Source organism: Notolepis coatsorum, assembly GCF_963971535.1.
Source record: "Notolepis coatsorum genome assembly, chromosome: 6".
In the NCBI taxonomy this organism is placed as follows: Eukaryota; Metazoa; Chordata; class Actinopteri; order Aulopiformes; family Paralepididae; genus Notolepis; species Notolepis coatsorum.
The window spans coordinates 159,350,365-159,363,911 of NC_140170.1; the positions used below are offsets into that span (position 1 = coordinate 159,350,365).

Genomic DNA, 13,547 nt, shown 5'->3' on the forward strand with positions numbered 1-13,547 from the left:
ACCTTTGAATGTAATATATATATGTATATAAAAAAAGAATAAATCAAAAACTGGTCCGGTACTGTAAATATTAGGGATGTCCCGATCCGATCACGTGATTTTCCGAAGATCGGGATCGGCAAAAAAAATAATTACTTTTCTTTTTTTATTCAACAAACATGACCATGTTCTTTTTTTAAAACTTAATTTTTTAGCGTTTATCGCTTTTCTGGTCAAGCATGACCGACAGAAACAGGTTGAAATGGGATGTAGAGCAGGGGAAGACATTCTGAGAAATGACGGCGGGTCCGGGAATCGAACTCGTGTCCCCCAGATCCGTGACGAGCACGGTTTTCCCCGACGCAGAAATAGCGCCGAGATATGCGGTGAGCTACGGGAGCTCCCCAAACATGACCATGTTCACGTCTTAAACTCATACTGAGGCCTTAGTTTTGGTTTTAAATTGCATATCATCATTCATTTATTTATTGTCACACAGAGCAGAAGAATTTTGCCAAAACAAACCAATAGTATCCAGCTGCAGAACGGCAGACCAGCCACACTCTCAGACCCAAATTAAAAAGTTTTTCTTTATTTTTTATTTTTTTAATCCCAATTTCTCACATTACATTCACCCTGAATGTTGACGTTATCCAGGTGAAAAGTTAACTTCATAAATCATTTGATGTATAATTAAATCAAAGGAAATGCGTTTGGGTCTGAGAGTGTGGCTGGTCTGCCGTTCTGCAGCTGGATACTCTTGGTTTGTTTTGGCAAAATTCTTCTGCTCTGTGTGACAATAAATAAATTAATGATGATATGCAATTTAAAACCAAAACTAAGGCCTCAGTATGAGTTTAAGACGTGAACATGGTCATGTTTGTTGAATTAAAAAGAAAAATTGTTTGATCGGATCGGGAAATATCGGTATCGGTAGATACTCAAAATCACATGATCGGGATCGGATCGGGAGCAAAAAACGTGATCGGGACATCCCTAGTAAATATCATTCTAGGATACCAAGCCCCAGACACACACACACACACACACACACACACGGATACCCACCATCCACGTGTATCTGCTCTGAGTGCTTGTATCCAGGCCTGCTGGGGTAGTGGGGCCCGGGCTTGTTTTTGTGTGTGAGGGGGAATTTGGGTGGCAAATTCAATTTGGACTGAAGACCCAATATTGAGATGTCAACATTCTCCTCACTACCTGTGTACTCTGTTAATACATGGAAAGGGGGGAGGGGGAAGCAGATGCAAGAGAAATTGTCAACTGTTGGAGAAATGCCAAACATGAACTAGTCTAGGAGGTGACAAAGAGAGTGTGGCAACAAACAAACACCGCAGAGCGACAACTTGACAAAGTGTAGTAGCTAGAGGGAGTAATGTGATATGGCCTATGTTGTGGGCAAAGTCTTTTAGGAGGGGTGTGTGAGGAGGATTAACCAGATCAGTCGATGGCTGTATTCCAAATGTGTGTGACTGGGTCACGTGCCATGCGCACTAAAAACATGGAACCTCAGGGGGAAACCCAGCAGGCTTTGATCATATTCATTAGGAATTATATCAGAGAGAATAAGCAGACCGCTCGTCCTGAGCACCGTCAGGTAAGTTGTTAAGATTGGTGGGTAGAAAAAAACAGAAGCAAGCTATGATTTCAAGATTAAAAAGAGAGATAGAAGCCAGAGCCGTTTGATTGGACTAGTGAAGTGATGGTATAGTGAGGCCAGCGACAGACACAACACTACTAGTGAAGTGAGGCCAGCGACAGACACAACACTACTAGTGAAGTGAGGCCAGCGACAGACACAACACTACTAGTGAAATGAGGCCAGCGACAGACACAACACTACTAGTGAAGTGAGGCCAGCGACAGACACAACACTACTAGTGAAGTGAGGCCAGCGACAGACACAACACTACTAGTGAAGTGAGGCCAGCGACAGACACAACACTACTAGTGAAGTGAGGCCAGCGACAGACACAACACTACTAGTGAAGTGAGGCCAGCGACAGACAGAACACTACTAGTGAAGTGAGGCCAGCGACAGACACAACACTACTAGTGAAGTGAGGCCAGCGACAGACACAACACTACTCCCACACACACAAGAGCCTCGGCCACAACAACAACAGCAGTGAATGGGGGTCTTTGTGCTCCGACAGTGAGGAGTGGGCATGCGGGGGGGGGGGGGGGGGGGGGGGCATGCAGAACCACACCCTCCCCTTCCTCACCAGACTTGGCCTTCTTCTTTTTCTTCTTCTTCAGTTTAATATGAAGGAAGTCCTTCTGTTTCGGCTTGTTGTCCCTCAGTCTGTCTCTTTCTTTGACCAACGCTGGAGACGGGTGTCAAAGAGTTAAGACATGTGAGCACAACTAACTACTAACTAGACATGTGAGCACTACTAACTACCAACTAGACATGTGAGCACTACTAACTACTACTAACTAGACATGTGAGCACTACTAACTAGCAACTAGACATGTGAGCACTACTAACTACCAACTAGACATGTGAGCACTACTAACTACCAACTAGACATGTGAGCACTACTAACTAGACCTGTGAGTAGGGCTGGGCAATAAAACGATAATTATCGTGATATATTTTAATAATCGATATCGATTGATAATTAAAAAAATATCAATACAAATTAAATAATGTTGTGACCTGCAACAGGGCAGTTTTAAAACCAGAGACAGTGGACAGACTTGTCTTTCTTGCCTGCAACTTAAAGTAATGGCTTTGCTTGTCCAAATGACAATACTGACCAAATTGAGATTTCTTTTTCTCCTGTCCATTTATTTAGTTTGCTTTCTAATTTAAAATACAGTTTTAAACCGTCTGTACACAGTAGGCTATGTGTGCTAGCAGAGCTAGTCTCCAGTCACGAGTCACGGTGCACATGTGCGGTGGTTTGTCCACCAAAAAAGTGCCAAAAGATAGAAAAGAAACTAGCAGAGCCAGAACCATTCAACTCCCCTGGAGCCACAGCCAGCAGAGAAGCCTGTTTACTTTAGCTTTCAAACCAGCTACAGCCTGAGAACTGGAGTGTGAGGGACTGTAACACTAAAGATGGGGCAACAACAAAGAATTGCTGCAAAATAAACTTAAATCTGTTAAAAAAAAAAAAAAAAAAACGTATAACCATATCAATAATTATAGATATCGAGTGATATGATATCGTTATCAATATCGTGATATCATTTTTGGCCATATCGCCCAGCCCTACCTGTGAGCACTACTAACTAGACATGTGAGCACTACTACCGGTAACTAGACATGTGAGCACTACTAACTAGACATGTGAGCACTACTAACTGAAGTGCTTTATGAATGAACTGAGTTGAGTGTGTCCCACTGACTTTATGAATGAACCGAGTTGAGTGTGTCCCACTGACTTTATGAATGAACTGAGTTGAGTGTGTCCCACTGACTTTATGAATTAACTGAGTTGAGTGTGTCCCACTGACTTTATGAATTAACTGAGTTGAGTTTGTCCCACTGACCGATGTCAAAGGCACTCCTCTCCCCGTCCTTCTCCTGCAGATGGCATCCATTCCTGTCCAGCTGGTTCTCTTTGCTCTTCTCCCTCAGCAGCGCCCTCTGCTGCTGCCCGTGGACATTGACGGCAGGGGGGGCCGACGTGCGCCTGCCTGCGGTCTTCACTTCACCGCGGGGGGCTCCGCTGGGGTCTGGAGATGAAGGAGGAAAAACTAAGGTAAATGGTGCATTTATATATTGCTTTTATCCAAAGCGCTTTACAATTTGTTCCTCACATTTGACCCATTCACTCACATTCACACACCGACGGCGGAGGCAACCATGCAAGGTGCCGACCTGCTCATCAGGAGCAATTGGGGGTTAAGTGTCTTGCTCAAGGACACTTCGACATGCTGCGGGGGAACCTCCAGATTACCAGACGACTGCTCTACCTCCCGAGCCACAACAGATGTAGAAGCAGGTTTCTTTATTGTTTTGTCAACGCAGCCTCTAATTCCTCACTCTGTGCTGTGTTAACATTATTCTTCCATTATTATTACAATTGGATAGGGAATTCAAGAAAATACTAGTGATGCACCGATGTGAAAATTGTGGCCGATACCGATAACCGATATTAATATTGCTGTTCTGGCCGATACCGATATTTACAGATGCCGATATCTCTGTATAGAAAACACTTTTTTATGATAATCAAATAAAAGGCTATTTTCCAATTTTTTATTTACTTTTGTAACTTATTTTCAGAAATGACTGATATTTTGAAACTATTTAAAGCCAAAACATGTCAAACGATAAAAAAAGATAAAAAAAAATAAAAAAAATAAAAAAAAATTAAATGCATCGGCCCATATCAGCCCTATCTTGCTATCGGACCGATACAAATGTGTAAAAAAAACGGCCGATATATCGTGCATCACTAGAAAATACCTTAAAAATATATATAAATATTAAATGGTAAATGGACTGCATTTATATAGCACTTTTATCCAAAGCATTTTACAATTTATGCCTCACACAGACATTCACACACTGATGGCGGAAGGTGCCAACCTGCTTATCGGGAGGAGCCGGGAACTAACTAAACGGGAACCTTCCGATTCCGATAGCCGACCGCTCTACCTCATGAGCCCCTACATATGACAAAAGCCGGATGTGTTTAACATAATCCGTCGGTTATCTGCGTAAGCATGTCGTCATCACTTGTTGTTACATAATCAGATTCTGTATCATTATCAGTATGCGACCAGCTGGGTTGAATGCTTGGGAAATAACTAAATGACCCAGTTTCTAATAAAAGGCAGAAAAAAATTATGAAAAAAGCCAGTCTCTACACATTTCCAACCTGCCATACTCTTCCAGACTCTAATGTCTCGACTGGTTGTGAGGGTTTTGGTCACAGTGTTCACTCGCCACGCAATACGTCAACTAGGCCAGTGGTTCCCAAAGCGTTTTAGTCAGGCCCCCCTTGGATAATTGGGGGGTTGACACTAAGTGTTGGTTATCTGCGTAAGCATGTCGTCATCATTTGTTGTTACATAACCAGATTGTCTAAGGGATGTCCCGATCGCCTTTTTTTGCTTCCGATCCGATCCCGATCATATGATTTTAAATATCTATCGATCCGATCGTTTCCGATCCGATCTTTCACATTAGTAATCAATTTTGACGCATTTTTGTCAGAAACTGGCAGAGTGAGACAAGCCCATCTGTTGCCTATATCCGGGGCGCGAGCGCGGAGGCGTTTGTTATTACATTCACCCTGAGAAATGTGCTTCTGCTTCATATGAGAAATATTAAAAGTTTCAATATATGTTTGCACATTAGTATACATTCAGTGTTCGACTTACGTAATGGTCCATTCTGGTCTGAAACGCCGACGATAAAGTCACGTAACGTTATCCTCCAGTTGAAAAGTTTGTCTGAAAACTTCGCCTCCAGCCTGCTGCTTCATGAGTTTTTCCTCCACGCGGAATCTCCTCCTTGCAAACATTGCAACTGGCTTGACTTTCTATTTTTAAATGCTTAGTTCCAAACCTCTGACATTAAGTCTAGCTGCTCAAGTCAGTGGATATTAACCGTGTTTCGGGAGCGACGTGTTGTTGTTGTGATGTGGTCGCGACTCGCGTGTAGCGTCTAAATTAAAGGGAATGTTTGTTGCAACGGTGAAAATTAAAGGGGAATGTGTTTGTTGTGGATAATTATTCTGCTCTGTGTGACAATAAATACATTAATGATGATATATTATATGTAATTTAAAACCAAAACTAAGGCCTCCGTATGAGTTTAAGACGTGGACATGGTCATGTTTGTTGAATAAAAATTCTCTTTTTTTGACTGCCGATTTTTATTATTATTTTTTCCCGATCCCCGATACTCTGAAAAGCACGTGATCGACGCCGATTCCGATCACGTGATCGGATCGGGACATCCCTAGTCTGTATCATTATCAGTATGCGACCAGCTGGGTTTAATGCTTGGGAAATAACTAAATTACCCAGTTTCTAATAAAAGGCATAAAATAAAATAAAAAATAAAGCCTGTCTCTACACAATTCCAACCTGCCATACTTTTCCAGACTCTATGTATCGACTGGTCAATTTCTTACAGAACTCGGAAAATGGCCAAACCATCTGTTTTGTATTTTCTCTACTGGTCTCTTTTCATTCAAACAGTGTTCTCACACTTTTATTTTGAAGGCAGAATGGCGCTGACCTCAGACGTGAAGCCATGGTAGAGCTGTACCAATTTTTTTAATGTATTTTTTGTAAACAAAGAAGCCTATTAACCCATTCATTGCCGGAGCTTGTATCCATCCTTGTAGCCTCTCTGCCAGCTCTATTTGTCTATGGAGATGTTCACCTTCTTTGCAGGGCTATAACTTTTTAAATTGTATTGCTAAATTGACATTACTATGGCCCATTCAACATGAATTATCTATCGTTCAGGATGTAGGAACGTTTAACTTTTTCATTCACACATTCATACAATAATACGGTCTAGAGTATTGAGAGAAAATGGTGGTTTTTCAATGTATGTGATGTATAGATTGGGGAGAGATGACAGCCAAAATGGTAAAACAACGAAATGTGCATGGAAGCAGGAGACGGTGATAGAACGGTGGTGGAACCAGTGGTTTCACAGGCACAGGCCGCGTCAGCGAGGGTTTTGTTATGAATTCCTTAGAGGAACATCTGAGATTAGAGTGTACTGTCTCCCAGGACAGGAGGGAGAGAGGTTCATCTTAATGAAACGTGAGTTTATTAGTGTTAAAGGTTATTCAGTTGTCATGACAACACGTCGCATGACAACCAGAAGGCGGGGCCGTCGTTGCGACGACGAACATCTATAAGTCGGACGGTGTTTCCGGGTGTAAGGCAGACTAGAATCTGACCGAGAGCGAGTAGGACTGAGATCACACAGAGGACCTTCTCTCCTCTCATCACGAGAGAGGGGGGGGGGGGGGGGGAGGAAGAATGCCACGACATCAGTAGCTTCGGCTACCACGAGGATGGTCTTAGGCTAACGAACAGGCCTGAACACTATTGGACTGAATCACAAAAGGACAATCTGAACACACCGAAAGATCATTAGAATAGACTCTTCAAGGACGATACAATTTGATAACATCTGATAACATCTGATTATGAGGTTTCTGTTTAGAGAAATAAAACAACGCTTTTCCTCACAAGGTATCTCACGTTGTCGAAGTGTCGAATTCTTACGGAAGTGGAGGAGTATTATGGTTTATGGATTGCACTAATGGGGGTTAGATAAGGATCTTATCTACCAGTATCGGAGACGTCAGGACCATTAAAAGTACACAACGCAGAGGAATTGGATGGAGAGCCAAACAGACGAAGACGTGATACTGGCCAGTTTGATCAGAATCTTACAGTTGGTGCCGTGACCCGGATTTGCAAGAGATTAAAACAACGGGAACAGTTGGTTGTTGATGACAGCCAGAAAGCAAGAGATAAGAACAACGGATAAAGACTTTTTCAATAATCGGGCGACAGTGGACAACAGTCATCAATGTGTGGGAGAATCATGATCGAAGCAAGGCCGGTCAGCCCTGGGAGAGAGCGGCGAGTCGAGCGGTCAGGAGGCGAACCAGCGCTGTAGGGGAACCAGCGCTCCGATCAAAAATGTGAGTTCACTGTGCACACGGTTGTTTTGATTTTAACGCCAAATAAAAACGAACAGATAGTGAATCCGTAAACGTAAACATTTCTAGTTCGACACAGAGAATGCCAGCTGTGATAATATGAGCAGAGAGCCATGGTGGAAATCGAGGGTGTTATCTACAGAGAATGAAAAGCAAACGAGGCAGGCTGCACAGTTTTGGTTTAAGGAGGGTAAATGCGAGATGAGGAAAGGGGGGGGGGGCGCTTGAATCAGATCGAAAAATTGTTATGGCGGGACTGTTTTCATAACAGAAGGAAAGTCGAAAGGAGATTGTACCAGTGTGTATTATGTCCGATCAGGCAAGAGTATTAGTCTGAGAAAACGTCCCCTGATAATTGATAGGAAAGAGAGGAAAACAGCAGTGTTTTTAGGCCTCCAAAGGAGGGGCAGCGTTCGTTTTGTTTGTGAGAGAGTAGCCATTATGAGCGAGTCAAAATGGCCGTGAGCACCACGAGGAGATAACAACAGATAAAGAACCAGGAAGTGACACGTCAACTAAAACACCATGGAGGAGGAGTAGGTCGCCACCTAGTGGCGGAGGGGGGGTAGTGCTGGGGAGTTTCCATTACCCATAGGGGAATATTTAGAGTTTAAGTTAATTAAGGAGTTTAATTTTTTCAAGATTACCAACTGCTTGTGTGTATACACGGTGGTGTATGTAGAACTTTGTAAAGGAACTCAAAGTGTGGTATAGAGCGACGGGACAGCTCCAGGGCGATGGTAGACAGCCCCGTAGGGTATAGAGCGACGGTGACAGCTCCAGGGCGATGGTAGACAGCCCCGTAGGGTATATAGAGCGACGGGACAGCTCCAGGGCGACGGTAGACAGCCCCGTAGGGTATAGAGCGACGGTGACAGCTCCAGGGCGATGGTAGACAGCCCCGTAGGGTATAGAGCGACGGTGACAGCTCCAGGGCGATGGTAGACAGCCCTGTAGGGTATAGAGCAACGGTGACAGCTCCAGGGCGACGGTAGACAGCCCCGTAGGGTATAGGGCGACGGACAGCTCTGTTGTATGTTAGATGATAGTACGAGTACGTATGTGAGTTAGGAGCAGGGAACCAACCTGCTCTGTTGTATGTTAGAGCGATGCAAATAGTTTTAGGCACTGATTCTGGGTTTTTTGGTTGTTGCACTGTTTTTGGGTTATCACAAAGAGGCGGGAAGAGGGTCCGTGCGTGAGGATACCAAGTGCGTGGGATGCCAAAAGATAGGGGGACAGGGCTTATGTTGTGTGCTCGGTTGTATGTTATTATCATCAGTGTTGTGCTAGTTACTGAAAAATAGTAACTCAGTTACTTTACTAGTTACTTCATTTCAAAGTAACTTCGTTACTGTACTAGTTACTTACACCCAAAAGTAATGAGTTACTGTGAAAAGTAACTATTTAGTTATTTAAAAAAAAATAAAAAATAAAAATTGCTCAAGTCCCATGCCCCATATACTCAAAATCGGTTGATCAACTTGACAGTTTCCATTCACATCACCGAACTCTGCTAAGCAATGTGGTCTAGAGCGTTTCATTATATATTCCCTCCCCGCTGTATGTATATTTCTCTCCCACCCACCCACCCCCTCCTAATGTACAGTCCCCTCCCCATCATATGTATATACTCTGTCAGGATCTAGGGGTAACAGTACTGTATATTTGAATACCGCTTATGTCACAAATGTATCAGTACTAAATACCTATATGTCCCTATGCCATAAATGTCATGTATGTTGTGTATGTCATAAATGTCTATATGAATTGAAAATGGGGGACCCTGATGGAAACAAGACAAACGTCTTTCTCAGGTCTGCATCCCCTTAACAATTGTATGTATTGAGCCGTACTGTATTGTACCCATTCTGCAATCTGTTAAATAAAGTTTTCATTCATTCATTCATTCATTCATCCATTCATTAATTCATTCATAACCATCTTGCAGCGTTGTTATCAAAGCATTGCAACGTTAGAATAGTTAGGATATCAATTGTGCATGAAAGGACTATATTTATATTGTTTGATTAGTATTATCAAAATCCGTTGATCTTGAGTTTCAGTGAACACATTGCACTCACCGTCACCAGTCTGCGGTGGTCGAGATGTAACGTTAGTCCAGTTGACTCCAGCAGCCCTTCAAACATGTTCTTTATCTCGTTTCCATGTTGTATATTAATTATCTCTAAAGTAGTTGCTAAATGGTTTGTTAGTTCGTTATTATTACTGCGTTCTTATTATGTAGATTCATAGCGAGCGTCCTCTTGTTGTTTACTGTAGAGAGCGCCTATTTCTTTCAGAACGTCAGTGGCCAATCAGAAGTGCGAAAACAGAATGAGGCTACGGAAAGAAATAATAATAATAATAATACTTCGTTTTATATAGCGCCTTTCAGTCTACAGTAAACAAAACAAACGCAGGCGAAATAAGGACGCTCGCTATGAATCTACATAAAAAGAACGCAGTAACGAACTAACAAACCATTCAGTAACGTAAGTAGCGTTACTGAATTTCAAAAGTAATGCGTTAGAGTACTAGTTGCGGCAAAAAGTAACTTCGTTTCTGTAACGCGTTACTTTGTAACGCGTTAGTCCCAACACTGATTATCATAATAATAAGATCGATATACAGGTTAATTAAATAAGTTTAATTATTAATTGATTAAATAAGAATTGCACAGAAAGATGGTGCAGTTATTTGAATGGGTTAATTATTGAATAAAGAGGGAGGTTGAATTCCAGTGGGGCCTTCTCACACCTAATAAATAGGCAGAGTCTTGAGGGGACACGTCACCAGAAAGAACTGGCGCGCGCTGGGGGTCACCCGTGGGACAAACGTAGAGCGCCGAGTGGGTATCGTTTAGCTGCTGGTGTCACGCCGGAAGACAACAAAACAGGGAACAGCCCTGTAGGATTAGATATGGGTGTTGAGAAGGTGGGGGACTAATAGAGAACAAATAGCGCCATGGGCTGTAGGACACTCACACCGTCCAACAGTCTGAAAGGGCGTGGCCATGGCAGGGGCTTGCAGAGGAAAAAAAATATATAGAGAACGAGCTGCAGGCCCAAAGCCACGGTAGACTAATAGAAAACACAGGGTCGAGTGTACAGAAAGACTGCCGGTGTTGTGTTTCTGCTTTCAAGGGGGGAATGACACCGACAGCGATGGAGATGGCCAGGAGACAGACTGGAGGAGGAGGAAGCCGCAGGGGCCAGGCACGGCAGCCTGGTACACAGATCGTCCACGACGAGAGAGAGGGCCGACGGCGGTGGAGATGAGCCTCAACCAAGATGACCGACGGGGCGGAGATGACCGACGGGGCGGAGACGGCCGACGAGGCGGAGTCCAGCGGTCGCAGGCGGTGTTTGCCCAGGGGAGAACGAGGCAGACATTGGAGGGGGTTTCCCTGCGGAGACGCTATTTAGAGAGCGTTTTGAAACAACAGAGCACGGGCGGTGAATCATGAACAAACAGGGACTTCCTTTCAGAGTCAATCAGGAGATCGAGAGACGAGACAACAGCGAGAAGTCCTGTGTTCATTGATTAGGAGTATGAGATATAAATGGAGGATTCATATATAAGATATATGTATAGAAGGATATATATATATATAGAAGGTAGATAAGAGGGAGAACAGTAGAACAACAGGATATAATTATTGGGAGCAGACAGGGGGGCTCCAATGGTTATGAGTCGTTGGATGTTGTTGGTTTTGGTGGTCGGTTTCGGTTCCCTTTGTGCACGAAGGGGGGCGCAAACAGACATCAGGCAGCAGGATCACTGGGTTGACCGTGGGCCGTCTTCGTTTCTTGTGCACGAGAGACGAGGTTGGTTTGCTTCAACCACAGGCTATTTTTGGCATAATTAATTAAAAAACCAAATAATGATTTATGATTCTGAAGGGGTGATAAGAATCAAGGGGGGATTGAGAGAAAATGGTGGGTTTTCAATGTATGTGATGTATAGATTGGGGAGAGATGACAGCCAAAATGGTAAAACAACGAAATGTGCATGGAAGCAGGAGACGGTGATAGAACGGTGGTGGAACCAGTGGTTTCACAGGCACAGGCCGCGTCAGCGAGGGTTTTGTTATGAATTCCTTAGAGGAACATCTGAGATTAGAGTGTACTGTCTCCCAGGACAGGAGGGAGAGAGGTTCATCTTAATGAAACGTGAGTTTATTAGTGTTAAAGGTTATTCAGTTGTCATGACAACACGTCGCATGACAACCAGAAGGCGGGGCCGTCGTTGCGACGACGAACATCTATAAGTCGGACGGTGTTTCCGGGTGTAAGGCAGACTAGAATCTGACCGAGAGCGAGTAGGACTGAGATCACACAGAGGACCTTCTCTCCTCTCATCACGAGAGAGGGGGGGGGGGGGGGGGAGGAAGAATGCCACGACATCAGTAGCTTCGGCTACCACGAGGATGGTCTTAGGCTAACGAACAGGCCTGAACACTATTGGACTGAATCACAAAAGGACAATCTGAACACACCGAAAGATCATTAGAATAGACTCTTCAAGGACGATACAATTTGATAACATCTGATAACATCTGATTATGAGGTTTCTGTTTAGAGAAATAAAACAACGCTTTTCCTCACAAGGTATCTCACGTTGTCGAAGTGTCGAATTCTTACGGAAGTGGAGGAGTATTATGGTTTATGGATTGCACTAATGGGGGAAGATAAGGATCTTATCTACCAGTATCGGAGACGTCAGGACCATTAAAAGTACACAACGCAGAGGAATTGGATGGAGAGCCAAACAGACGAAGACGTGATACTGGCCAGTTTGATCAGAATCTTACAGTATAAATATGTTTTTATCGTTTTCTGCAGTATTTCATAGAACGTGAGATATAGCCATGAATGCTTATAATATAAGCCCAGCAAAACTATGTTTCACCATTTGAAAATATTATATTATATGTGTTGTGGAGGATATCATAAAGCCTTGTTCTAATAAAATCAACTACATGGTAGTTATTACATATTATAACCTTCAAACGGGTCGCTGGAGACCCTAACACCACATAATGGTTAACTCTTTCAGCGCCACAGGTCTAGCCCATCTTTGTTGCTACTGCGCCACCGCTCTAAGAGATAGGGATGCGTGGCAGTGTTTGCAGGGTTATATCTATATTCTATATTATAGCTATGGATACAATACTATGGCTCATTTGACACCAACTATCCATCGTTATCGTGCCAATTCCCCCCTCCCCTTCCTGGTCGTTGCTCGCATGTGCCCCCCACTGGTCGGTCTAGGGAGTCCTGAAGTCCATCAGATGCTTCCTCCGTCACATAGGAGACAGCCAGCAACCTCTTTTCACCTGCCAGCGCGGACTTTCATTGGTGAAGTGTAACGCGTGGGAGGTCACACTACCTTCAACATATCCCTTCTTTGCTGTGCAGGCACCCTGACCGACCTGTAGGAGTCGCTGTTTACAATGACCAGAATACCACCCCACCGGCTTCCCTCCCGCTGACTCTGCCAATTGAGCCAGTATGACGGCCGGCCAAGCCGGAGGCAACGCTGACAGCCGGATTCGATACCGGTGTCTCTTGCGTTGGTGACGAGCGCTTAGACCGCTGCGCCACCCAGCCGCCAAAAAGAATAATTCTTTTCATGTATACGTTTGCGTGTTATACCGCGGTGAATATAAGTATAGTTTCAGAGTGATCCTGGCTAATTCCAGAAAACGGAGCTATGGAGCAATACGTGCATTTTGCTAAAAGTGTTGGCGTTGCTCGTCTGGACACGCTACTATTTCCAAATCAAATGTATATGATAGGTATTGTTTCATCATGAATGCATGAAAGGGGGGGGGGGGGGGTTGTTTTTTGATGCTTTGATCGTCACCAACGGCATACGTTTTGG

At 43.8% G+C, this 13,547-nt stretch overlaps 1 protein-coding gene across 4 annotated transcripts in view; it reads right to left on the bottom strand.

Annotated features, from left to right (window-relative positions):
• Positions 1-13,547, bottom strand: part of LOC311230247 (PHD finger protein 20-like) — a gene marked incomplete at its 3' end in the record, with an annotated part of 65,169 nt that overhangs the window by 15,256 nt on the left and 36,366 nt on the right. For 2 of the 4 annotated variants that reach the window (XM_084316461.1, XM_084316460.1), the window contains 3 exons: positions 3,499-3,684; positions 2,223-2,324; positions 1,048-1,206 (listed from right to left, as the gene is read on the bottom strand). In XM_084316461.1, the coding sequence (XP_084172587.1) occupies positions 1,048-1,206; positions 2,223-2,324; positions 3,499-3,684 (447 nt within the window). The remainder of the gene's footprint in view (positions 1-1,047; positions 1,207-2,222; positions 2,325-3,498; positions 3,685-13,547) is intronic. The other 2 variants (XM_084316462.1, XM_084316463.1) reach the window with 1 other exon arrangement.